General features: G+C 55.3%; 2 protein-coding genes across 3 annotated transcripts in view; both read right to left on the bottom strand.

Annotated features, from left to right (window-relative positions):
• Nucleotides 1-3,691: 3,691 nt before the first annotated feature.
• On the bottom strand, nucleotides 3,692-8,246 carry FOXJ1 (forkhead box J1). The gene is given in 4 exon segments (XM_025363556.1): nucleotides 3,692-5,091; nucleotides 6,841-7,017; nucleotides 7,019-7,508; nucleotides 8,062-8,246. Coding segments are annotated over 3 exon segments (1,266 nt in total). The 5' UTR covers nucleotides 7,340-7,508; nucleotides 8,062-8,246; the 3' UTR covers nucleotides 3,692-4,323.
• A 3,562-nt stretch (nucleotides 8,247-11,808) lies between these two features.
• Nucleotides 11,809-24,537, bottom strand: part of RNF157 (ring finger protein 157) — a 99,578-nt gene continuing 86,849 nt past the window's right edge. Inside the window, exons 14-19 of one of the 2 annotated variants that reach the window (XM_025363554.1) lie at nucleotides 23,491-23,602; nucleotides 22,844-23,016; nucleotides 22,533-22,598; nucleotides 21,046-21,094; nucleotides 19,112-19,222; nucleotides 11,809-12,493 (exon numbers count right to left, since the gene is read on the bottom strand). In XM_025363554.1, coding sequence (XP_025219339.1) covers nucleotides 12,375-12,493; nucleotides 19,112-19,222; nucleotides 21,046-21,094; nucleotides 22,533-22,598; nucleotides 22,844-23,016; nucleotides 23,491-23,602 — 630 coding nt within the window. In that variant the 3' untranslated portion in view covers nucleotides 11,809-12,374. The remainder of the gene's footprint in view (nucleotides 12,494-19,111; nucleotides 19,223-21,045; nucleotides 21,095-22,532; nucleotides 22,599-22,843; nucleotides 23,017-23,490; nucleotides 23,603-24,537) is intronic. The other variant, XM_025363555.1, reaches the window with a different exon arrangement.

The raw sequence follows: 24,537 nt of genomic DNA on the forward strand, positions 1-24,537 counted from the left end.
GGGGCTGGTGGGAGTCAGTTCAGGACTGTGCTGGAAGGCTATCAGGGGCCAGTAGGGAGACCCTCAGCCCTGACAGCCCCCTCCATTATGGTACCCCCACCTCTCCTTGCCCTGCAGTTCAGGCTGGCTGGCTTCTGAGGGACAATGTCCTTCCAGGTGGCCCCTGCCAACTTCTGACGCAGACAGGGAAGGTTCAAGCCCCAGCACGCCCGGTAGCTCTGACCTGCCCACCTGGGAGCCACAGAGTGGAGCAGACACAGGTGCCCCGGGAAGAAGGCAGCCCCTGAGGGCCTCCTGCGCTTCACTTGCTCCTCAGCTCACACCAGTCAGTGAGGCTTTGGATGAGGGGGCTCACAAAGCCCCCTCCCCTGCTCGAGGTGCACCCCTCCCCCGCCCCCCGCCTGCCGTCTTGTCACCTGTGTTTTCCTTCTCATCAAACAAGAAAGTGTCAGCAGGACCCAGGCTCCTCCCCCACCCCATTGTTAACAAGGCTGGCTTGGCGGCCCCTCCCCACGTCCCTACCCCCGACAGGCCCAGGCCTGCCCCAAGGGACCAGCCCACTGCCCCCTGCCGGGAGCGCACCTACACCTATTTACCTTTGGACTTCAGCCCAGGAGGGAGGTGCACCTGACCCTCCACCGCCCCGCCTTCCTTCCTGCCCTCCAGCTCACCCTCTTCCAGCAAGTCTGGGTCCTGGGGCAGGGGAGGAGGTGGAGAGCCATTCCTGGCTCCTGCCCCAGATGGAGCTCAGCTCTGCAGGGGGCCTGAAGAGTTCATCCCAGCGGAGCATAAAGTGCGGGGTTGAGGGGGATCCCTGGGGACCTTCCAGACCTGAGAGTCACTGGGCCCCGGGTGGCCTGTCCTATGGAACAGGATGTGCCCTGGGGAGGGAAGGGGAGCCGTGCAAGGTCTGAGCTCCTGGCCTTTCCTCCCACATCCTGGCCCTCCCCACCCTCTCCATCACATTCCTAGCGGGGGGTTACAGTGGGAAGACAGAATGGGGAAGAGGCAGGAAATTCTGGGACAGAAGGGTGGCTCTGTGCTTTGGGAATGGGCTTCCCCCAACACTTAAAGTGAAGTGGGGCTGGGCGCGATGGCTCACTCCTGACATTCCAGCATTTTGGGAGCCCGAGGCGGGCGGATCACTTGAGGATCCAGCCTGGCCAACATGGTGAAACCCCGTCTCTACTAAAAATACAAAATTATCCAGGCATGGTGGTGCACGCCTGTTATCCCAGCTACTCAGAAGGCTGAGGCAGGAGAATCGCTTGAACCTGGGAGGTAGAGGTTGCGGTAAGCCGAGTTTGTGCCACTGCACTCCAGCCTGAGCGACAAAGCAAGATTCTGTCTCAAAACAAAGCAAAACAAAAAGAGGTGGTTCGGGGGGGGCTGTCACATGCAGCAGGGGCTGGTTACCCCAAAAGTGGAGGTTGCAGGTTAGAATGAAAAAAGATGAGGAACCTGCCCAGGGAACTTGAGTTATGAGCTCAAAGCCACACAGCTCCAAAGAGATAGGACAGTGAATGAACAGTGATCTCGGATTGGGATGCTGGCACAGGGAGGAGCGTGATGGGGCAATCTGCAGAGTTTGAATGGGGTCTGTGGATTAGATGGGATTATCAGGCCAATGTTAATTTCCTGATTTTTTTTTTTTTTTTTTTTTTTTGAGACATGGTGTTACTCTGCCACCCATGCAGGAATGCAGTGGTGCAATCACAGCTCACTGAAGCCTTGACCTCGTGGGCTCAGCTCAGGCAATTCTCCTGCCTCAGCCTCCTGTGTAGAGAGTAGCTGGGACCACAGATGCACACCTCCATGCCTGGCTGATTTTAAAAATTATCTGGAGAGGCTGGGTGTGGTGGCTCACGCCTGTAATCCCAGCACTTTGGGAGGCTGAGGCGGGCAGATCACGAAGTCAGGAGATCAAGACCATCCTGGCTAACATGGTGAAACCCCGTCTCTACTAAAAATCCAAAAAATTAGCCGGGCGTGGTGGCAGGCGCCTGTAGTCCCAGCTACTCGAGAGGCTGAGGCAGGAGAATGGCAGTGGGATTTTTCAGGAGCCTCCAGGTGACTGTCAAGCTGGGGCAAACCTTGATCTGCTTCTCAGGCCTGGTGCTCCCCCAGTAGGGGGTCCTGCTTGCCCCAGACATTGCCCCTCTTCCCCCCAGCACAGGCCTGGGGCACACAGCTACACGCCCCGCCTGTCAGTCCAAAGCGGGAGGCTGATCCTGTGGGGAAAAGGCTGGAGCCCACCTTGTTCCCCAATGCTGAGGTCCATGAAGAGGAAGCGGGTGGACAGTGGGGAGAAGGAGAGGGAGTCGCTTGCGGGGTGAAGGGAATTGAGGCAGCCCTCAGCCTGCCTTCCTGGACCTGCAGGCTGCGTGCCCTCCTGCAGTATTTAGAATAATTAGCAAGTGAAAGCAGCCAGTTAGCAGGGGAATGCCAGGTTGGCCTAGAGCCAACCTCGAGGATGGAGAAAGAAAGGGGCTTTGGGAGAAAGGGGTCCGTGGAGGCTGGACAGGAATGCTTGGGACGTTGCCTGTTTGTGCCCCTGTGTGTGTGCGCCCGTGTGCGAGCTTGTGTGCAAGGAAGTGGCTCTCTGGAGGTGTCGTGCACCCGTGAGGGTGTATATGTGGCGAGGACTGAGTTGGGAGGTGGCTCCCAGGCAAAGCAAGGGGAAGGGGATTGAAAGGTGCTGGCTGTCACCCAGACACAAATTTCCCGTGCCTCAGTTTCCCCATCAGAACTCTGGTAGTCTGGCTCCTGCCACTGTAGGTGAGAGGGGCGGGTCTGAGCTCACTCCTTTCCCTGGTGGCCTTCCTCCTCCCCAAACCTGTGTTGGGCCAGGTTGTGTGGGAAGTGAGGGCCCTGGGGCTGGGTCCCTCCAGGAGAGGACCAAGTGAGGGAGGTGCTGGAGATCAGCCCAGGCCGGGGATGGCCGACTGGGGCAGGCCGGCCCGGGCAAGCCCTCGCAGCGGGGGACAGCAGGGGCCGAGCCCAGGACACACTTAGCCTTTGAGTTCCCCGGGTCTGGGGGCGGGGGCCACTCCTCCTCCCTTTGTCTCCTGATCCCCCAGGGCTGTGGGCCTCGGTCTCCCCATTGCACGGATGGAGCCACCGAGGCCTAGGCTCCAGGGGACATCCGAGAGCCACCCCTCAGTCCCTTCCTCCCTGGGGATGCTGAGGTCATGGGGAGTTTGTCAGTGTTCTTTGCAGGCCCTAAGTGCCCCCGCATCTTCCTCTCCGTCATCCCTCACTCCAGCAAAGAGAGGCGCTGCCCCTCCCGAACACTGAGCCCTCACCTGTTCCCAGAGAAAGTTTGGAGAGGAGCCATATTTAGATTTTTAAAAATTTTATTTTTAAAAACTTTTCATTGTAAATAACTTCCATGAAAAAGGTTAAATTGCCCCAAGGGGCAGGAGGGTGGATGTGGGACGCAGCCCAGGGGATCCAGGTGGAGCAAGGCATGCCCCACGCCCCCGAGGAATGCAGGCAGGGGCATGGGGTTACCCCTTCTTGGTCCCAGTAGTTCCAGCAAGCTCGGTGGCCCTCCCAGTTAAGCCTCAGCTACAGCTACACTCACTACATTAGTGTCTGTCCTGCGCTCTACAGCTTGGATGCCCCGGCCCCCAAACCGCCAAATCCGAACTTCCTGCTGCTCTCAGCTTCAAGTTGGGCTTAAAGATTAGGGGCCAGGCAAAGATCCCAGAGGCCTTACAGAGGATCTCCTTGCCCAACCCTGTGCCCCCACCTCATTTTGATCTCCTCTCTCTGCCCCCTCCCCCAGTCCATATTCTGCTCAGCTCTGCCCCATCCACTGCCTGCCCCCGGCCCCAGGGAGGCTCTGCCGGGAGAAGCCTCCAGGGGGTTAATTTGCTGTCATCTAATTAGCATTTGTGGTACCGGGGGATTCTCTCTGGATAGAGACCTGGGGAAGCAGGGGGGAAGCGGAGGTGCTCTGGGAGGGCCCGGTTCTGTTCCTCCCCAGCCTGACCCGGGCCCCTCCAGGCCTAGGCTCTCACGGTGAAGGGCCCTTTAGCTGGTTTCTGGGGCTGGGAAGATGCGGAGCAATGAAACACTGTGTGTACAAGGGGGGCTGGGGAGAGGAGGCAGCGATTCTGGTCCTGGGCCCTCGTTCTCAGCCTCCTGGGCTTGAATCTGATGGCAGCTGGGGCTGGTGGCCATGTGGCCTTGTGGGGCCAGCCTTGGAGCCCTGGCCCAGCCCCTGCCTGGGTGGTGGGATGTCTGTGGACCTGTGTTGGGGGGTAGTTCTAGGCCCTGACTTGGGCACTGTCCAGAGGTGGGGCAGGGCCTGGCCTCTTACAAGAAGGCCCCCACGCTGGCCCAGTCCTGCAGGTCGGAGGCCAGGGTGGCGTCCCCGGCCTCAAAGAGGGGCTCCGGGGGCAGGCAGCCACTGCCGCTCTCGTCCCAGGGGTGCTGCAGGAAGGATGTGGCCAGGAAGGTCTCGTCGAAGTCCAGGCTGTCGGCAGCCTGCTCCACCGAAGGCCCCCAGGTGGCGGGGCAGTCGATGTGGCAACCGTGGATGGTGAGGTCCACGTCCACGTGTGAGGCGGGGCTCAGAGGTGGGCTCAGCTCCAGGGCCTCCAGCGCACCCAGCTCCCCGCCCAGAGTGCCGGTGTCGAAGATGGCCTCCCAGTCAAAGTTGCCTTTGAGGGGTTCCAGCTCACCCTGCTCCTCTGGGGTGGGCAGCAGGGTGCTGGGGGACCGCGGGACCTTGGCTACTCGCTTGGGCAGTGGCTGTTTGCGCTTATGCCCCAGCCTGCCCTCGCCTGCACCCCAGCCTGCCTCCCCGGTGGCCTCCTCGAACTCCCGCAGTAGCTGCTGGGCCTCGGTGTTCACCGTCAGCAGCCCGGCCCGGGGGACAGCGCTGGGCTCCTGCGCAGCCTGGCGGGCAAAGGCTGGGTGGATGTGGACAGGGGGCAGCCGCCGCTTCTTGAAAGCCCCGCTCAGCAGCCGCTCCGCGTACTGGGGGTCGATGCGCCAGAAGCCGCCCTTGCCTGGTTCGTCCTTCTCCCGAGGCACTTTGATGAAGCACTTGTTCAGAGACAGATTGTGGCGGATTGAATTCTGGGTGCAGGGAGAGAGTGAGAGAGAGAGGAACCGCTGGGTCAGTGGGGATGGGGAGACGAAGTGGCACCTGGTGCTCCTGCACGCCCCCCATCTTTTCTCTGGCAGGGGAGAGGAGGTGGGGACAGACACGCTGCTCTGCCCAGGCGGCTGCGGCTCTGGGACACCAGCCACAGGGCACTGGAAGCCCGGAGTGCTGTCGGGGGCTTTTGTTCCCTGTTGCCGGGATATCTGCCTGCTCAGTCATCCGAGCTCTGAGCTGCAGGGTGGCTCTCGGTGCCACCCCCGTCGCCTACCCTCCCTCCCTCACCCTGCCGCTCACAGCCTCTGGCCAAAGCCCTTGGCTCCCCCACGGCCTGGACCACCATCTCCCTTTGCCTGGGCCTGGCTGGCCCTCTGTGTGAGTGAGTGGGTCCAGGGAGGGGGCTGGGCAGCCGAGGATGGAGAGGTGGGGGAGAGAGCGAGTGAGCGAGTGAGCAGGGATGAGGAGTGGGGGATCTGATGACTTTTCTTGTTTGTTGAGCCGGCTGCTGGCCTGGGCCTTCACCCCCCACGGCCCCCTCCCCCCACTCCAGGCTCAGTTGATTATTACCCAGCCAAGAGCTAAGAGCATAGCACTCATTCCTTGGGCCTGTTTCCCAAAGGCAAGCTGCACAGGCTTAGGGTAGGGTGGGGCTGAGGGTCTCTGCTTTTTCGGTGCAGCTACAAATGACACTGCTCTAGGGTCAGGGGCATTGGAAATGGCTTGGGACTGTGGTCCTGTGGCCTGCCTGCTTTGGGTGCTTCAGGGAAGAGTCTGGATGTCCTTGGAGGGGCTCTGCCTCCAGCTAGCCCTTGATGGTGATGGCTAAAGACTCTTAGGGCACTGTCTACCCAGCCTCAAATCCACCATCCTCCTGCCTTGTCTATTCTTAGGTGCTTAATCGTGTCCAAAGATTGCTGGGGGACAGGGGTCCTGGGCTGGCACGGCAGGGCAGATGGGTGGATAGTGCCCCGCAGCAAGGCTGGGATGTTTACATGGTGGCCTGGGCCCCTTGGCTGCTCAGTGCCTGGTTCCGGAGACGTGGAACATGATGCCAGTGTGGTAGGCAGAGCCCCTGTGGAAGGCACCTGGCTCAGGTAATTGTCCCCCCAGGGAGGTTGGCTGAGAGCGGGGGTTGGAGGCAGGAAACTGAGCAGAGGTTGAGGTCGGGGGCTGGGACAGCAGCTTTAGGAAGGCCCCTTACTCCGTTCACCCTCCACTGGGACACATGCTACAGCACCCCTTCCATTTCACCCTCCCCAAGCCAACTGCAAAAGGGCAGGACATAGAGCCTGGCAGGCCGGCCACGTTCCAGTTTCCGTTTCTGACTCCCGGCCCGACAAACCATCCCGGGGCAGGGCAGTGTCTAGGAATTCCAGGACTTGGGACAAGAATGTGCCTTCAGTTCATCGCTCTCCCCAAGGAGACTCTGTCCACGCAGAGTCTAGCCGTGGTCTTTGGCCTGGGCCTGCTGGATGAATGGCAGGTGCTTGCCCCTTGAATCTCAGCCTCTGCACCCCTAATGCCCTCCACCTCTAGACATTCTCCCTTCTCTCTCTCTCTGGAAGTCAAAGGAGGGGCAGTTGCAAGAACTGGGCTCCTTTGCAGTGCTCCCTTCTGGCCGAACTGAGCCTACTTGGCCTGAAGATCTGGGATATGAATCCAGTGCGGTGTGGGGAGCGAGGAGGGAATGGGGAGGGAGCCGCCGCCGCCCGTGCCTACTCTACCTGCCAGGTGGGATCTGCGTGGCGGAAGTAGCAGAAGTTGTCCGTGATCCACTTGTAGATGGCCGACAGGGTGATCTTGGTGGCCTTGCTGGCCTGCATGGCCATGCAGATGAGCGTGGCATACGAGTAGGGAGGCTTCACGTGCGGGTTGGTGGCGTAGTCCACGTCGTCGGGGGGGCGGGGCCTGCAGCCCCGGGGGCGCGCTCCGCGACGTGCACGACGACGTGGGCTTGCCCGGCGTGTGTGGCTGCCCCAGGCAGGCGGGGTCGGCCGCCAGGGGGGACCCGGGCGCCGCCGAACCTGGCACCTGGTGGTAGCCGTGGGTGTCGGTGCCCCCCGGGGGCAGGGCGGGGGCCTTGGCGTTGAGAATGGAGAATTCCTGCAGCCACTGCAGGCTGGTCAGGCTGTCATCCAGGGCGTCGGGCTCCTCCAGGCCGCCCTCCGGCCCGGCCTCCTCCGCCGGCCCAGCTCCCGAGAGGCGCAGCCAGCTCTCCGCCATGTCTGCGGGGACTCTCCGAGGGGGCGGTCAGCATCCACGGGCTGAGCCGGGGGTGGCCCGCCGCGCTCTCTAGCCCGCTGAGTCCCGCAGCTCCGGTTACACGGCCTCCCGGACGCGCGCTTCCATCTCGCGACCCCGGGGGCGCCTCCTCCGAATAAGTATGTGGTGCCTGCGAGGACCACGGCGGGAACTGAGCACTACCCCACCCCCGAGGGGACAGTGTGTGTACGGGGACGCCTCTTCTAACATCATCCCCGCAGCTGGGGAGGATCTTTTAATGCCGAGGTCTGGGAAACAGAAGCAAGGCCCTGGGGTCCCACCCCACCAGATCCGCCTCCCTCTTCCTTTCCTCTTTGAGGTTTTATTAGCCAAATAAAGGAAGAGGGTAGGGGCATCCGAGGCTATCCTTTTCTCCCGAAGAGCAGGAAATCAGGACCCCCTTCCTCCCCGCAACAAATGGAAATGGGGCGAGAAGTCTGGGAGGGCAGTACGACGGGGCGGGGGCGGAGCAGGTCCTTTGATCCTTGAAAAGGAATATTATGATAGGGGATCATCGGGAAGGAAGAGGACGGAACAGTTATGCGGGGCAGGAGGCGAATCTCCCCCAGACTTCTCCGATGTCAGTCCCTGGTCCCACCACTTCCGTCAAGGACGAATGAGAGCGGGCTGGTACCGTCGCCCACCCTCCCCCTGTCCTGCAGTCCCCCTGCCCCGTCCCTTACCTGGCGCAGAGCGCAGCCGGGGCCAGAGGAAGGTTCTGGAAGAAGTTCCTCCCACCCCCTGCGGCTCTCTGCCCCCAGCTCGGGGGCCCTGCCAGCGACTCTTGCCGCCCCCCCGCCCGACGGCGCTTCTCTGAGCTACCGCGGCCCCGGGACCGGCATTAAGTAGCCGCTCCAAAGGCTTCTCCCGCTGCCATGGCGACGCTCCGCCCCCATAAACAGCTTCCGCCGCTGCTATTGGTCAGTAGGTCTCCAAGGAGACCGCGGGCACTTGCCACTCTCTCTGGCGGCAACTCTCTTCGAACTCCCTCCTTCTGCCGCCCTCTCCCGCGCCACCCAACCCCCTACCCGCCGCTACGTCCCTGCTCGGCTCATTCCCGCCCGAGGGCCCCGCGCTGGGGTCGGAAAAGCCCGCGGCCCGCGGCACCAGGAACCGCTATGGATCCGTTCGTCCTGGGGAACTACGACTCTCGCCCCCACCCCCTTTCTGTCCCGGTCGCTCTGAGGCGTCGACTGCTCCTGGGACGGAGCCTGCGGTTGGGGAGCTAAGGCTGGGAGCGGACTCAGGCTCGGGAACCGTATCCTTGAGATTTTCTTTCCTCTCCGCTACGAGTGGCGCTTTCTCAAGTTTCCGCAGCCTTTCCCTCTCCCCTGACTCTTAGGGTCTTTCTCTGGTGCCCCAGGCAGGCCTGATTTTCCGATGCCACCTGCCGCTTACATCCACAGAGGCGGCAGACACACCCAGGAGGCAGGGTAATCCAGTGTGTCCCAGTAAGCAGCTCTTTCCCCACCCGTATCCTCGAGGTTCCAGGAAGCTGACATTCCAGAGGCTTCCGCAGAAGCGCACTCACTCCTTTTGGAGAGAGCTGATGAAGCAGAGCCCGTGGGTAAAACTCTGCAGCCACGGACTTGTCAAATTCTCCTAGCGGGGTCATTTGCCCAATTAATTTCACCAACCTTTAAGTGACAGGGATTAAGAGTACAGGGACTCTGGGGACTGTGGCCCTTCCTCCTCCCTTCCCCTGGCCTCCCTCCTGTCACCAGCTTTCCTGCTCTTTAATTATTGAGGAGCTGCAGGGTTGGACGTTCTCCGGTTTAAGGCGGCTGCAGAGGCAGTGGTGGGGGCTGGGTTGCTTACCTAGCCTCTGCCCAGGAGCTGGAGAGCTGGGGTCGGGAAGCCTGGTGCTCAGGCCATGAAGAAAGCCCCGCAATGGCCCATCACTCCCCCGCCAACGTGCCTTTCCCTAGCCCTTGCCTCTCCCACTCCTCCAACTCCAGATCCTCTTGAGTAAAAATATTAAAGAGTGCTGGAGAAAGACAAACTTTCACAGATAAGCTCACTTTGCAGTTAGCTCTCCTTCCCTTGTAAACAGTTTTATTCATTTTTAAGAATCATGCAGCAATCCATAAATATTGCATTCTTGATGTCCCCACTGTAGTGTGCCCACAAGTGTACTCCAGGGAGAGGGGTACACAGATGGCACAAGCAGTATACACATGCACACACCAGGTGTGCAGACCAAAGCAAAGTGAGTGACCAGCGTGCCAACTCCAGGTGGGCAGGATCCTAACTCTCCAGGTGAGACGGCTTAGAGTGTGGGGGGTCTATGCCTAGGAGATGCCTCAGCGGGGGTAGAAACTCTGGTGGGATGGAACTGGGCAGAAGGAAAAAAGGGCTCTGTGAGGAAGCCGGGATCACACTACCTGAAGGCAATAAAGAGAGTACAGGCCTAGTGCAGCAGGAAGGAGCCCTGGGTCTCCATAGTTACGCTGTGCGCTGTGGGAGAAGCCAGGCCCACCTCTTCTCTTTGGGTGAACTGTTGACGTGACTATGTGACTGTCTCCAGATGAAGGACTGGGGCAAAAGAGTTGGCCACTGACCTGTCCTCATCAGGCTGACTGAGGACCAACTCCTTGGATGAAGTATTTCTGTGGGCCACAGAGCTAAATGACAGCCAAGAGAAGGCGGGGGACAGAGGAAGAGGAGAAATAGTTACTGAGAAACAAGTAAAGGACATTTCTAACCTAGGTATGCCTTGGACATGGGGCTGAGGCCTTGAGGAATCTTTCTGTGCTTCTCCCTAGGAGAGGACTGAGCACCTGCTGAGGAAGGACATGGATCCTCCAGGAAGGGGGTCCTGGCCACTGCGGTTACTGTTTACCTCAATCTCCTTCATCTCAGCTCCTTCCTCCCTCCTCCCAGGTAACACCACACTGTGAATACTACCTGCAGGGGACAGGACAGGAGGTGGTCTGTGTGCCACCACCCCAGGGTAAGGGAAGCTCCCTGTCACCTGCTGCTTCTGGGCTCATATTTCAGGGAAATCAGGAAGTGGGGTTATTGCTCAGCTTATGCATCTCAACTATGAAAGGGGCGGGAAGAATGTAGGGGGAAGGAAAGGACATTAGGTGGGGCCTGAAATGGTAAAGTCTACTGCAGTATTTCAGAGAGGGTGGAGGACGCGCTCCACTCCATCAGGGCAGGATGTAAGCCACAATCACTAGGCAGTGAGACTGTCACTGCACTCCTGGCCTCTGCAGCCACACAGGAGCAAAGGACCCCCTGGGCGCCAGGCTCTTTTTGAGGCTATCTGCCTTGGAAACACCTTGACATTTTTTTTTTTTTAAGACAGTTTCCATCTTTTTGATCTTGTTACCCAGGCTGGAGGGTAGTGGCGCGATCTCGGCTCACCGCAACCTCCGCCTCCTGAGTTCAAACGATTCTCCTGCCTCAGCCTCCCAAGTATTTGGGATTACGAGGCATGCGCCACCACGCCTGGCTAATTTTGTATTTTTAGTAGAGAAGGGGTCTCTCCACGTTGTTCAGGCTGGTCTCAAACTCCTGACCTTAGGTGATCCGCCCGCCTTGGCCTCCCAAAGTGCTGGGATTACAGGCATGAACCACCATGCCTCGCCAAAAAGCTCTTTTAGGGCAACAATTCCAAACCCTAAGACAAGTCCACCACAATGGACATAGCCTATAAGGCTCTCCCACATCTCAATCTCACAAATAATAGTTGTTTCTAGCTTTGCTTTTCCAAAGGCCAGTAGATGACACATGGAAGAGCCACAGGGAATCCACTGATGACACGCACGCTGAGGAAGGCAGAGCAGCCACCACCTCACAGTCCAGCTGTGCTGTTTCAGCTCTTGTATTTGTGACCTCACACTGGACTGGGGCGGGGAGTGCACACGAACAGAACACTATTTCTGAACTGCCAGTCAGCATGTGACTGGCTCCGTCTCCCTCTTCAGTGATTAGGCTCAGTAGCTCTGGAAAGCAAGGGAGGAACACATGGAGGATGGGGAGAGCCCTTGAGGTGAAGGCCCTGAGCCCTGATTCCAACCTCTGCTCCCAGCGCACTGCTGCTGGCCACATGCTGCTGCCTGAACTTAGTTCAAGGCTCTCCACCACTTCCTTTGGGGACCTGGGCACCAAACTAAGAATCACTGGTTCACATTTCTCTCAACCATTAACAAAAGGGGGTAGAGATGGGGGCAATAGGGACAAGAATGCCACCTCCCGGTGAGTGAAGATGAAATATATGACCACTCCTCACCCAGTGCTTGGCACACAGAGGTGGTCAACACGTTTCTTGAAATGTCACCTTAGGATGGAGTCCCAGGCCTCCCTGAATGCACCTGATCAGGAGAAATGCTCCTTAAGGGAAATCATCTTAACTGGGGGATTCTCAGATTCAAGGGCTTCTTCTTAAGCAGACAGGCACGTGAGGCCCAGGAGACTGGCTCTGCTACCAGAAGGAAGGATTTTTTCTTTCAACCAACCTTTTGGTTGCTACCATTTCTTGTCCTTGAGAAAGGTGCTCCTAGTGCTTGTGAAGGGAAATGCCATATCCGTGCAGTATTGCTCTCCCTTTTCACAGCCCTACCCCAAACTGCAGGTTTCCAATTGGTTATGATGTGCCAGAGACCAGGAAATGCCAGAGGGATGTTTGTAACAAAGCTGCCAAAACTCTAAGCCTTCTTGTTCTACCCCCTAAGGAGAAAAAAGATGTGTAAGAAATTAGCCCATGGACCCCAGCTCCACCTGAACATCAAGATACCGTGGGGGCATTCCAGAGTCCCTGCAAAGGGTCCCGTGAGCTGCAGTTCATTGAGTGGCTTTAGGTCACGGGGAGAAAGGAGAGCTCCAGTTCCCTCTGAGAGGTGAGGGATTGTGGTGACAGGTTGTAACAGCTGTCACAGGAGGGTGAAAAGTCTCCAGCATCTTGCTGAGGATGCCCAGGAGGCAGCAGCTGAGTGAGGATGGATGGAATGCAGGGGCAGGAGAGGAGCCCAAGTGCAGAGGCTGGGGCTCAGACAGCCAAGGGGCCCCACACACAGGGCCTCGTCTCAGAGTCCTCCAGGCTGCTGGATGACAAGCGCCGGCGCTGGGCATTCCGACTGACGGCATTGTCATCAGCCTGCCAGGCACCTGGGGAACAGAAAATGAACATTACAGGAGCCAGACCTTTGGCCAGATCCAGATGGTGTCTCCAGCAGGGCAGCCCAGGAGTCAGCACGGAAGGAACAGGATGCGTGTCACCTGAGACTCCGATGAGGGTGCGAGCCACAGCACTCGTGCGTGAGAACGGAGAGAAGCAGGTGCTGACAGGTGCAGAGGCTGCTCCTGCCCCCTGGGCTAGGTACAGTCACTGCCACTGTGGCTCCCAGACAGGGAGGGACATGAAAGATGTTCCTTGTTTTGTGAACTTACCCTGGGATCCACTTTCGTATTTTAATTACTTGGTTTTAAAGTTTGCCTATATGTTACGATAGACAGGAAAAGGAAATTGGGCCTCGCTGAGCTATTTTCATCGGGGCAGGAAGAGGTGGGGGGAAGTGAGAAGACTGTTCGTTCTGGCCCGAAGTGTTAATGTTTTCTGTGGGGGCCCCGGGGGGCAGGAAAGGACTGGCCACCCAGCAGGGTTTCTGGGATAGAAGGCTGCCCGGAGGGAGGACAGTGTGAGGCTCCAGCCCCCATCACCCGCAGTTTTCCTCTCCTCCTGCACCTACGCAGCTGTTGAGGTTTGCTACTAGCTGGTGCCATCAGCCCAGCAGACACCAGCCCGAGAGCCTCGGGGTCCCACAGATACCACCACTGAACGCATCCTCTCCCCAAATCTGCTGTTGTCCCCACGTGAGGAGCGCCAGTGCCCATCTGGAAACCCATTCTTGGTGCTTCTCTTTCGTGTTCTGGATCCAATCCTCCACAACCTCCTGTGGGCTCACTTCCTAGCGGTGTTGTGACTCCATCTGTAGTCACACTAACCTGGGCTCCACTCCCAGTTTACAATGGTGTGATCCGGGGCACATCAATTTACTGTGGGCCTTGGTTTTCTCATCCATCAGATAGGAGATGAGTACTGACCTCACAGGCTTGCTGTGAGGACTAGACGAGAGAATGCGAGTGTTGGTGAGTGACTCCTAGAACAGCCTGTGCTCAGGCTCTTCCAGGCCATCTCGCCTCTCCCCTAAGAGTCCTCTTCATCTCCCGCCCACAGATGAGCTCACTCCCTCCAGTGCCCTCCCTCCAGTGAGGCTAGAGCGCTCGCTCCTGCCTTGGGCCTTGGCTGCCTCCGCTCTCAGGGCCCCCTGGCTCCCTGGGGTAGGGAAGGCATGTTGTCCTCTGGACCCTGTGGGCCTCCCAAGCATGTCTCCCAGTGCCCTCCCCTCACAAGGCACCTCTGGCAGGGTAAGGCACAGTGTGCTCCCTAGTGCTCCCTGCAGCCTGAACTACTGCTCCACGCGTGCCTCACATGGTGGAAAACGCTAGGTCCCGGAGCTCCTCCATGGGACGAAGCTCCTCCTGGGCAGGGGCTGTGACTTCTTCACTGTTGCAGTCCAGAGCCCAGCACAACACCTGACCCACAGGAGGACCTGTTCAGTGGACGAGGCCAACCAACTGTAGAGTGTGGCCGTGAGGCTGAGAGAGGCCACTCACAAGTGTCCAGGGTCAGCCTCAGGCCAGTCCAGGACATGAAACTCTTTAATGGCACGTGGAGTCAGCAGGTATAAATGGCTTATTTCCATCAATGCCTTGGTGTGCTAATCCACCTCAGACTCTAGTAACAGTCTCTGGTGCTTGACCCCAGGGGAACAGTGAGAACAGGAGAGTCTTGGATCTCTCTCACATCCAAACTGAATTTGGGATCTTTACTCCCTGGGGGTGGGTACTGGAGCCTGGGACATGAGTCAAGCTGTTTTTTTCACCTCTAATGGTGGCACTATGTGTCTAAGTGTGGCAGGATGAATGTAAGGCAATATTAATATTGCCTTTAAAGTGAGGAACCCAAAATAAAATGAGGTGTTTGTTCATTCATATAATTTGGTAGATCTCATACCTATTCCTCAATGTTTATGGGGCAGGACTCCGGAGCTGCGGCTGTTCAGTAGGAAAGACCAAAAGCAAATGGTAAACAAGAGAGAAGACACACATGCATGCACAAATAAAAACAGCAGCACCACCACCACCACCACCGCCACCACCAGCAAGCCACGGAACGCTGGGCCTGAGAGGCTGCCCAGAGAGCCATCCTGACTCTGAATTCACAGGAGTCCTCGCTACAAACTCCACCCTTCTATTCTATCGAAGTCTTAGCCAGGGCAGAACATCGGTTACTTGTGGAAGACTCAAGAATCAGATCTGAAGTCTGCTCTCCTGGCCTCTTGGTAAGCTCTGTGGTGAGGGAGATTCGGCAGCAAGTGGGGGGGCCCTTCCCCTGGCAAGGACCCTGAGGGGCCCACGGCAAGGCCCTGCTGCTGCTCTCTCCTTAGCCTCGTTCCCACGGTGAGCCTGGCTGCGGAGAGTCAGTGTAGGTGCTGAGGGGCCTTCCAGAGCAGGTGCCACCATTTTGTCTGGCCTGGAGGCCCCTCCAGCCAAAAAATGGAGCGTAGAGATTTAAAATCCTTAGAGGGATATGGGTAACAGTGCTTTCCATTCACGTCTCATTTTTTGGGATATCAAAAATGGGAGTATAAAGAGACCTCTAGAGGTAGATTTTGGGAGTACATTTAGGAAAATTTCACAAGCCCCTTTCCTGCCTCTTATTAAATGTAAGGACTGTAATAGTTCAACTGTCTTTGTAGGGTTGCTCTCCAGGGGAAGGAGGAACTTAGTTTGAATTTTTCCTTAGTGCCCATAAAGTGCAAGTAGCATCTCAGTCTTGGGTTTTGAGGCCTCTCAAAAAGAGGAGATAATTCAATTTCAGGTCTCCACAAACCTTTTTAGATTTCACTGGATATGCTCATTCCAGTGGAATGCAGTCATTTAAAAATTATATTTGTATTCCCACTAAAAAGACCCAAATTATCTTTGCCTTTGTTGTTTTTTTTTTTTTCCTCAAGATGGAGTCTCACTCCATCTCAGCCTCCTAGGCTGGAGTGCAGTGGTGTGATCTTGACTCACTGCAACCTCCGGTTCCCAGGCTCAGTCGATCCTCCCGCCTCAGCCTCTTGAGTAGCTGGGACCTGGCTAATTTTTGTATTTTCTGTAGAGATGGGGTTTCACTGCATTGCCCAGGCTGGTCTCCAGCTCCTGGGCTCAAGTGATCACTCGCCTCGGCCTCTCAAAGTGCTGGGATTACAGGCGTGAGCCACTGCGCCCGGCCTATCTTTGCCTTTTTCCATCACTGACTACCCCAGGGCCTTCATAGAACTGTCACTTGCCATGATGACTATCCTGCCACCTGTGTAACAGTCCACCAAACTCCTTGGAGCCACATCTGCTTAGCATGGTCTCACAATTCTAGTCTTACTACCACCTGCCACACCCTTCAACTGAGATCTCCTTCCTTTATTCCTTTCAGAAGCAATCTCAGAACACACCACTCCCCAAAATCCACCCTTGGTCTTGGGGCTCAGGAAAACCCAGAAGTTTCTTAGGGGGAGCGGGGCTGGAATGACAAAAGTGCCTCTAAGCCCCTCACCAGTGTGACCAGAGTGGTGAGGATAGGAACCAACAAGGTTCTGAGTTCTTGCCACCAGCCAGGTCTCCTGGCAGAGCCTGTGAGCATGGCGCAGGGCACAGGGAGAGCATGGGAGGCACCCTGGGTTCCATTTCCCACTGGCCCTCTGTGAAGGGAGTGGCACCCGCTTGAAGAGGGAAACAGACTCAAGCAGAGACCAGGCGCATGTGCAGCTGTCCTGATGGGGAGAGAGCTGGCTGCAGGAACAGTGATGAGCTAAGACAGCCAGTGGTATCTCAGCCCTAAGATAGAAAACTGAACTTACAGCTGAGTGTGAAGAGGCTTATTTACTCCATGAGACCTACCAAAGTAGATATTCCTGTCTGTAACCTAGCAGACACTTCCAGAGAGTTCTCCAGCAAATCTGCTACCAGTGGAACCAGAGACACATTTTGCCTAGAGAGATGTGCTTTTCTCTCTCAAGTAAAAAGGGAACCAGAGGTTTTGAGACATCACTTTCACCCAGCTACTGACCGAGGATGCCAATTAAAAACAAATCATGGCCAGGCACAGTGGCTCACACCTGTAATCTCAGCACTTTGGGAGGCCAAGGTGGGCGGATCACCTGAGGTCAGGAGTTCGAGACCACCCTGACCAACATGGTGAAACCCCATCTCTACTAAAAATACAAAAATTAGCTGGGCATGGTGGCAGGCGCCTGTAGTCCCAGCTACTCAGGAGGCTGAGGCAGGCGAATCACTTGAACCCAGGAGGCAGAGGTTGCAGTGAGCCGAGATCGTGCCACTGCACTCCAGGCTGGGTGACAGAGCGAGACTCTGTCTCAATAAAAATAAAAAACAAAAACAAAAAAACTCAAATCCTTTCCACTGTCCTTGCCACAGAAGCATTCCCATTTTTATTGAACAGAAATTAATATAGTCTCACACATTTTTTTTCTTGGAAAATCTTAGTATATTGAATACAGGCCCCCATCTTGAGGCCTCTGGTGAGGATATAATGGGACATTTACAGTGCCTATACCTGAGGCCCTCTCCCAAGAGCCATCATAGGCATGTGATTTCATGTCTGGCACAAAGTGTGAGCACATCATAATCTCTAAATAGCTGGCTCCACAAGTCACCCTAAGGAACCCCAGGGCTTCTCTCTTCCTCCCAGTCCTCAGTCTCCTGTGATCCCATGGAGTAACTATCAACAAGCAGGTCAGCTGGGGGGAGTCAGGAAGAGGAGGAATAAGTTCAGTTTCCACTAGCACTATTGGCTAAAACAACTCCCAGCAGCTCCCTCTGCCAAAAAAATAGGGGTGGGTAAGGGAGCCCCTTGAGGGAGGCAAGAACCTAAATTTATCTCCTAAAGCCAAGTAAGGGGTTGACCAGGGTAGAGCTGCCTCAGACACAGGGCACGGTTAAGGCAGAGACATCATCTTGACGGAGGATGCCAATTAAAACCAAATCCTTTCCACAGCCCTTGCCACAGAAGCATTCCCATTTTTGTAAAACAGAAATACAGTCTCACAAATATTTTTTTCTCAGAAGATCTTAGTATCCTGAATACAGGCCCTTGCCAATCAGGAATGGGAGCCTTGCTCACAACCCCAAGCAAGCGCCTCCCAGGTGTGTGCGTGCCCAGCAAGCTTGGACGGGGCAAAGCATTGGCAGGGAGGACAGTACTGGCACGGAGTGAACAGGAACTTTCATACCAAGTCTAGAGAACATACATGAGTTTAGAAAATAAACAAACCAGACAGACAGATTTACATTTGCCAAAATGATGTGGAACACAAATGGACAGATGGAAGCCAGGCCAGGAGTGGGAAGGCAGGGAGTGAAGCAGCCCCTGGGCCCCAGCAGCTCCAGTCCAGGCCTAACTGGCAGGAGTCTGGCCCCGTGGTCGGCGCCCCCTCCTCCACGCTCAGGCAGGAAGCAGGTCTTCCCTGGGCCTGTGCAGGAGAAGCAGGGGAACCGATACTGCCTCTTTTGGTCTCACTGAAGATGAAGAGGCCTGGGCAGTGCCTTTAGAACAAACTAAATAGAAAATGACTCAAGAAAGCCCTTTGAAGGGCTGGAGAAAGTGTCTCTAGGGAATTCCAGCTTCCCCTGCCACAAGCTTGTGTGGGGCCAGAGCGTGCTTGGACTGTGTCTTGCACAGGCTGATGGAGAGTGGCAACCACAGAGGTTGTGTGGCTCCAACGCCTCCAGCCACGTCGCTGAGCGAGTAAAGCACTGGACCCGTGATGTGGCTGTTCTGAAGCTGAAGTGAGTCTTCGTTTGGGGAATGTTTAAGAGGATTCAAACAACACGGTGTGAAGGACAATCTCTGTCGTGAAACCCGGAGGGGACATCTGACTGAGTCCACTTGGGCAAGATGTGGATTTTAGAAAAGCAGTTTTTAGAGCCCTTGAATGGGCACATTAACTAAAAAGGCGCTCGGTGCTCAACGTGTGATTAACCTGATCCTGTGTAAGACATTAACTAGATTCAGTTTAGCATCATAAGGAGGAATAAGGGGCACAGTGACAACCTGATCACCTGTGAAGTTACAGCTCCAGGGAGCACAAAGGAGCCCTAACTTGACCTCTCCGCTGGGATCCAAATCCAGTAGTATGTACAATGCAACTGGTAACCCAAAGCTCATGGATCACAGAGCCATGCCCTAGCCTCTAAAATGCTGACTTTCACATCCCTCTCCGATCCTAGCTGAAACACTTTTCTTCTGAGGAGCTACGGCTTCACTTTTAAGGGGTTCAGGCAATCCTTCCAAGACCTTCGTAGAGAGGTGGTGTCTGTCTGCTCAAACTTCCTGTTGATGAAAACAAGACCAGGTCACCTGACATGGCACCTGCAAGGCCGTGATGTGGGGTGGAGAGTGGTTAGGCCAAATCATAAGTTTTGCTTCTTTCTTCCTATCCTAATATTCTCACTCAGAGCAAGGCTGGCTCATTGCAAAAAGCTCAAGGACTCTCCCAGGCCTTCTTACTTCCTTTCAGCAACTGGTCTCCAGCACTAGCACACCCCAGGCCTTCTTGGCAGGAACTGCAGGGCAGGAGATGGGTGTACCAGGGTGAGAGCAGGGGTAAGAGCACAGGGATCGTCCCCCACCAAGTTCATGTTCAGCAGACTGCCACTCACCAGGTAAGCAGACCTCAGAGCACAGCTTATTGTCCAGTGCTTTCACGCTTGCGATGTCAAAGTCATTGTTATTGTCACACTCCATACCTAGAAATGCGCATGTCCTCTGGCCTGTAATGGAGTTAATGCAGTTAGAGAGATGCTGGCTGTGTTTTTCTCTGCATTGTTGTCCTTAAAATAAAAATCTTAAGGATGGAGACCAAAAAAAATCAAATGATGTGTTAAAAAAAGACAATAATTTAGTGGGTAAAGAGTGGACAAGAAAGGAATCACATTGTGTGGCATGTCTGTATTCTCACGCTATCCTGCTGTTTCCCTAGAGCCCTTTCCGTCTGCTGTTCCCTAACAAGTCAGATCACTGAGGAGGGCTGTGGGACACAGGCTCAACAGAGAACACTAGAGCGAGCAGAGCTGGGCAGAGGCCAGGCTGGTGAGGCTGCAACCAGCCGGCAGAAGCTAGGGAGGGCCAGTGGGGAGGTCATCCTGCTCATGCCTGCGTCTGCCTTGGGTGCGAGCTGGGTGTGTTTATGACCACATGGCTCTGCAAAATAAGTACATGAAACAACAACTAAAGGTCTTAGGGTCCATAATTTTGCATATCAAATCAGAATGACTACATTCACAAAATTATGATTTCCTTTCTTACGAGACCTCAGTTGTTATTTTCAGTGTGTTTTAAGTGGCTAACCAGAAATCTACGGACATGTAAGAAGGGAAGGGAAAAGTTTTAAAAGGTGTCTTTTTTAAAAATCAAGCTCCCCTCTTTTTTTCTCAGTGAAAACAGAGAGAATAAAACAAATCTATTCCACGGGCTAGGGAATGTCAGGTGAAACCACTTGGCCACACTGTACTTCTTCGAAGCAAATATTCTATGGGAGAAATAATCACAAGGGGTAACGCTAGAGCCTCAAGCACTGAAGTCATCAACTGAGTTGGTGACACTCCAAACCCCCTTGGGCTGGGGTGCAAGAGCTGACGGAGGCAGCCTTGGTGGCCACCTTCTCTTTCAAGCTCCTTGGCCAGGCGGGACCTGTCATGTCCACATGCGCACCTCCAACACTTCCCAAGCGATGGCCAGCGCTAAAGCAGAAGCAATAGGATGACATCTGCTGGCGCTTCTGCATCCAGGCCGGGCATATGTGTGCTCTGGAGGCGCCCCTAAGGGAGGTGCCTCAGAGCAGCAGGAGGAAGAGTCTGGCTCCTGGAACACGTGGTGTTCGCTGCTTGGGGGAGACTTTCCTGCCCACCTTCTTCCTCCTATGTCCTTGCTCTGTGGGCCATTCCTTCTCTTCTAGCCTTCCTGGAAACAACATTCTTCCAACTGAAGATATAACTGAGGCCTGAATTATGGTAAAGGAAGATCATTACAATAGCCTTTAAAATACTTGCCTAAGCTGAGCTCCTGAAGAAACTTGGACCTGTTTCCTTGACCACGCCTTTAATATGTCTGCTGGCTCCTGAGAGTCCTCTTTTACAGTAATGTCGACCATTTTCCTAACTAAAGCAAGACCTGACCAGCTGCCAAATAGTCCTCCTCCTCCCCACAGTGGAAGAAATGGCTACTGCTGTTCAACACTGAGACTGCCAGAAGAGCTCTATGGGGCTCCACTGAAAACCTGCAGCAGGGAGGCTGATGATGGGAACTGCTCAGAGAGCTTCCGAATCTACTTGAGGTAAATATGGACCTGTATGTATCTCCTGCAGCACCCGCACCTGACATCCATGGCTCTGAGACCCAGAAAGAGCTGAGGAGGTCATAGAGGTCATCAATGCCCTGCTTGCTTTGATGTACCACTAAGACGACGACCTTTCCCTTAACAGTCCCACACAACTGAGCAGTGCCACCAAGTCACACCGGTACCCTTTTCTTTACCCCTTAAAGAAGACCCAGGAAAGAAATATAACTAAAGGAAGTAAAGGACCAGATCTTTTACCATCTTCCTGCGTGGGTGATCCATCCTCTTCCTCCATAACATCATTTCCCTAGGACAGAAGGAAGGTCCTGTGAGTCTATAAAGCAGCAAAATGAGTAAACTGATTGGCTGAAGACAGAACTAATCATCCTAATGGTATCTAACTCCAGGGCCTACGTTAACAGCATATACTTCCATCTGTGTTTAATATGCCTGAGAGGCTGAGTAGAGGCAGATTTTGCTTGGTGAGGCACCATCTGCCTATAGGGATTAGATCCGAGCCACATTACCCATATATGCTCAGAATGGTCTGTCAGGAACACCCTTGTTAATAGTTTAGCTGATACTGTTTCTCTTGTGTGTGTGTGTGTGTGTGTGTGTGTGTGTGTGTGTGTCTGTTTTTTTTTTTGAGACAGAGTTTTGCTCTTGTTGCCCAGGCTAGAGTGCAATGGCATGATCTCGGCTCACCACAACCTCCACCTCCCAGGTGCAAGTGATTCTCCTGCCTCAGCCTCCCTAGTAGCTGGGATTACAGGCATGTGCCACCACACCCGGCAAACTGATACCGTTTCTCTAAGGTAGAAGTAAAAGTTACTAAATGAAAGAGCAAACTGTGAGATCATAAGACTTTGAGAAATTCCTTAAGATCCCAAACCCCATCCAGATCCTCCATTGAGAGTAGCTGGCTCAAGAAGAGTTCTAGACCTCTCCCTGTGAGCCGGCATTCCACAGCACACCATGGGCTGTCTCACACTGAACTGTGGTCCTGTCTGCCTGCTAGACTGGGCTCCTAGGTGCAGTGGGTGGGGGTAGGCAGAAACCTCGCCACACAGATCTGTATAGGTCTGTATGTGCCCCAGCACCAATGAGCACCTGTGACACAGTCCCCCATGTAAATACTAGTGGAATGACGGACAATACATTCTTTTTTTTTTTTTTTTGAGACGGAGTCTCGCTCTGTCGCCCAGGCTGGAGTGCAGTGGCCGGATCTCAGCTCACTGCAAGCTCCGCCTCCCGGGTTTACGCCATTCTCCTGCCTCAGCCTCCCGAGTAGCTGGGACTACAGGCGCCCGCCACCTCACCTGGCTAAGTTTTTGTATTTTTTAGTAGAGACGGGGTTTCACCGTGTCAGCCAGGATGGTCTCGATCTCCTGACCTCGTGATCCGCCCGTCTCGGCCTCCCAAAGTGCTGGGATTACAGGCTTGAGCCACCGCGCCCGGCCGACAATACATTCTTAAGGCCAGGGGCTGGCAAGAAAAGTTCCCTCTTGAACTCACTCTACACCAGTGACCCTGGGAACCAGTGGCCCCACTCACTGGACAGTCCACAGGCCCTGGTGCAGCCGCTCTCATCTCTACCCATATTCTACTTCTCACTGATCTAGGCATGTCCCCCAGGAAGACTTCGTCAGCAAAGCCTCCCGGCCCTGGTCCTTATTGGCATCCCAGCCAAGGCCAGCACTCCTCTGGCTATGCGAAGGGGCACCACTCCGTGCTGTTGGGGTTACCTCTGCATCCTGCTCTCCAGCTGGGAGGCCAGCAAAGTTGCTGTCTGGAGACTCCGCTGGCAGCCCCTGCAGAAGAGCACAGTTTTTACAGGCTCTTCCATCAAGCTCTCGTGACAGCAAACCCAAACCTTCTTCAGTACAAACTTGGTGTCAAATAGGAGGGTCAGACCTAAGGGAATGCCTTGTTTTCTGTGGCACTCCTGGCATTTTGGGGCGTTTTGCAGCCATGCATGGCAGACCTTTGGTTATGCTACTTTGGACATGTATGCAAAGAACAGAGAAGCCAGGGCGGTTCCCGTCCCTTCCCTTACCTCTCCTTCTTCTGAGGGGGCCCTGCTGGCAGACTGGGGGGAAGGGAGAGCCTCTCCCTCCTCTTCAGTGCCAGGGGCGACGTAGGAGCCAGACATGGAGGAGACGGTGTCGGTGCTGATCTGGGAGGATGCCATGGACATGACAGACTGGGCCAAGCTGCTGCTGGCAGGGCCTTTGGAGACAGGGGATGGGGAAGGAGCCTGGAGGTCAGGCAGGGCTTCTGCAAGCTTTCTGGGGAGCAGAGCCCTCTCCCTGCACTCAGGCAGTGAGGAGTGAAGTGGCCTTATCTTGCCCTCCCCTAAAAGTGGTTTTAGGTTTACGGTTTTCCAAAATTCTGTTCCTTTATATTTTAGAGCTCAGAACTTAGCCTCGGGGACAAGACATTTGCTTTTCCCTGTCATCATGCTAAAGGAAACCTCATGACAGCAGAACTGGGGCTGAGAGAACCAACACCCCGCTAGCTACAGGCAAGCCCGCTAACCCATGGTAGGAAAGCAAGTCCTCTTCCCTCTCAAGCCAGGGCCTACTTGTCATGCAGTCCAGGTATTAGCTTGCCACTCCCATGTCCCTTCCCAGAGGAAACACCAGGACACTGTGGGCTGGGTAAGGGGGAAGGACATGCAGCCACTCCCTGCTCCTCATGTACCTTCTGGGGAGGAAATAGTGGACGACAGAGGCGTCCCTGTACAAGACGACTGGTCAATAGCTCCAGATGACGACAAGGTGAGATTCTCACTTTCTGGAGTCACACCACATTCCTGGGGGGTGTGGGGGACACAACAGGACATGGAGCAAGTGCGAGTCACCTGTGCTGGAGGAAGGGGTCAGGGCGGAGGTCTGGGTAGAGATGAGGAGGAAAGGCGACACTGGGAGGGACTGAGTGGCATGCAGAGGCCGCAGCTTCTCTATTCCGTCCTCACTTCTCAGCCCAAGCCTGGAATGACTGCCTCCCAGGGGAGGCGCACACTTCAGTCAATACCTCCTGCCCAGGGCACAGCCATCTGCTGTGGCCATACAAAGATGCAGCTCGGGTGACACAGGTCACCCCGCAGCTGTGACATGGGGACACCCCAGGTTTCCCCAGGATTATGATCAGCTTTCCTTCTGAGGCAATAGCATACAAAGACAGCAGAGGCCTTCCTGCCTGCAGGGTATCTCCACACGGACCCCAGTTAACTCCTGCCCAGCTGCTTTCTGATACAAACACCACCTTGCTCCCCAGCCTGCTGCTCCTCCCACGCCCCCATCTCTGATCCCAGCCCCCATCTGCCAGGCATCTGGGTGCACAGCCTCACCCATCCGAGGCAGATGCAAAGTTCTATGAACTGTGTCTCCATAAACCCTTCCCTTTCCTCCAGGCGCTTCTCTTTTGTCTTAGTTCAGGCAGTCCTTCTTGCCTGGGCTACCGAAGCCCTTTCCTGGCTGGGTCTGTCTCCTGTCTAGTCCAGGCTGCATGCTGCGGTCAGGTGGGCCTTTGGGAAACGAAGTGCTCACCGTGCCCCTGGCTTGCTCCGAGCCCTGACTTCCTGCTCTGTGCCTTTGCAGGCACTGTCCTCTCCACATAGATGTTTCTCTCACCTTTTTCATATCTAAAAAACTTCAAGGTTTAGCTAAAATGCTACTCCGCCGTAACACATTTTCTGATTTCCTCCACTTACAATGATCTTGTCCATCTCTGACACAGCAATTTATT

The sequence above is a fragment of the Theropithecus gelada genome, chromosome 16 (genome assembly GCF_003255815.1).
Source record: "Theropithecus gelada isolate Dixy chromosome 16, Tgel_1.0, whole genome shotgun sequence".
Taxonomy (NCBI): Eukaryota; Metazoa; Chordata; class Mammalia; order Primates; family Cercopithecidae; genus Theropithecus; species Theropithecus gelada.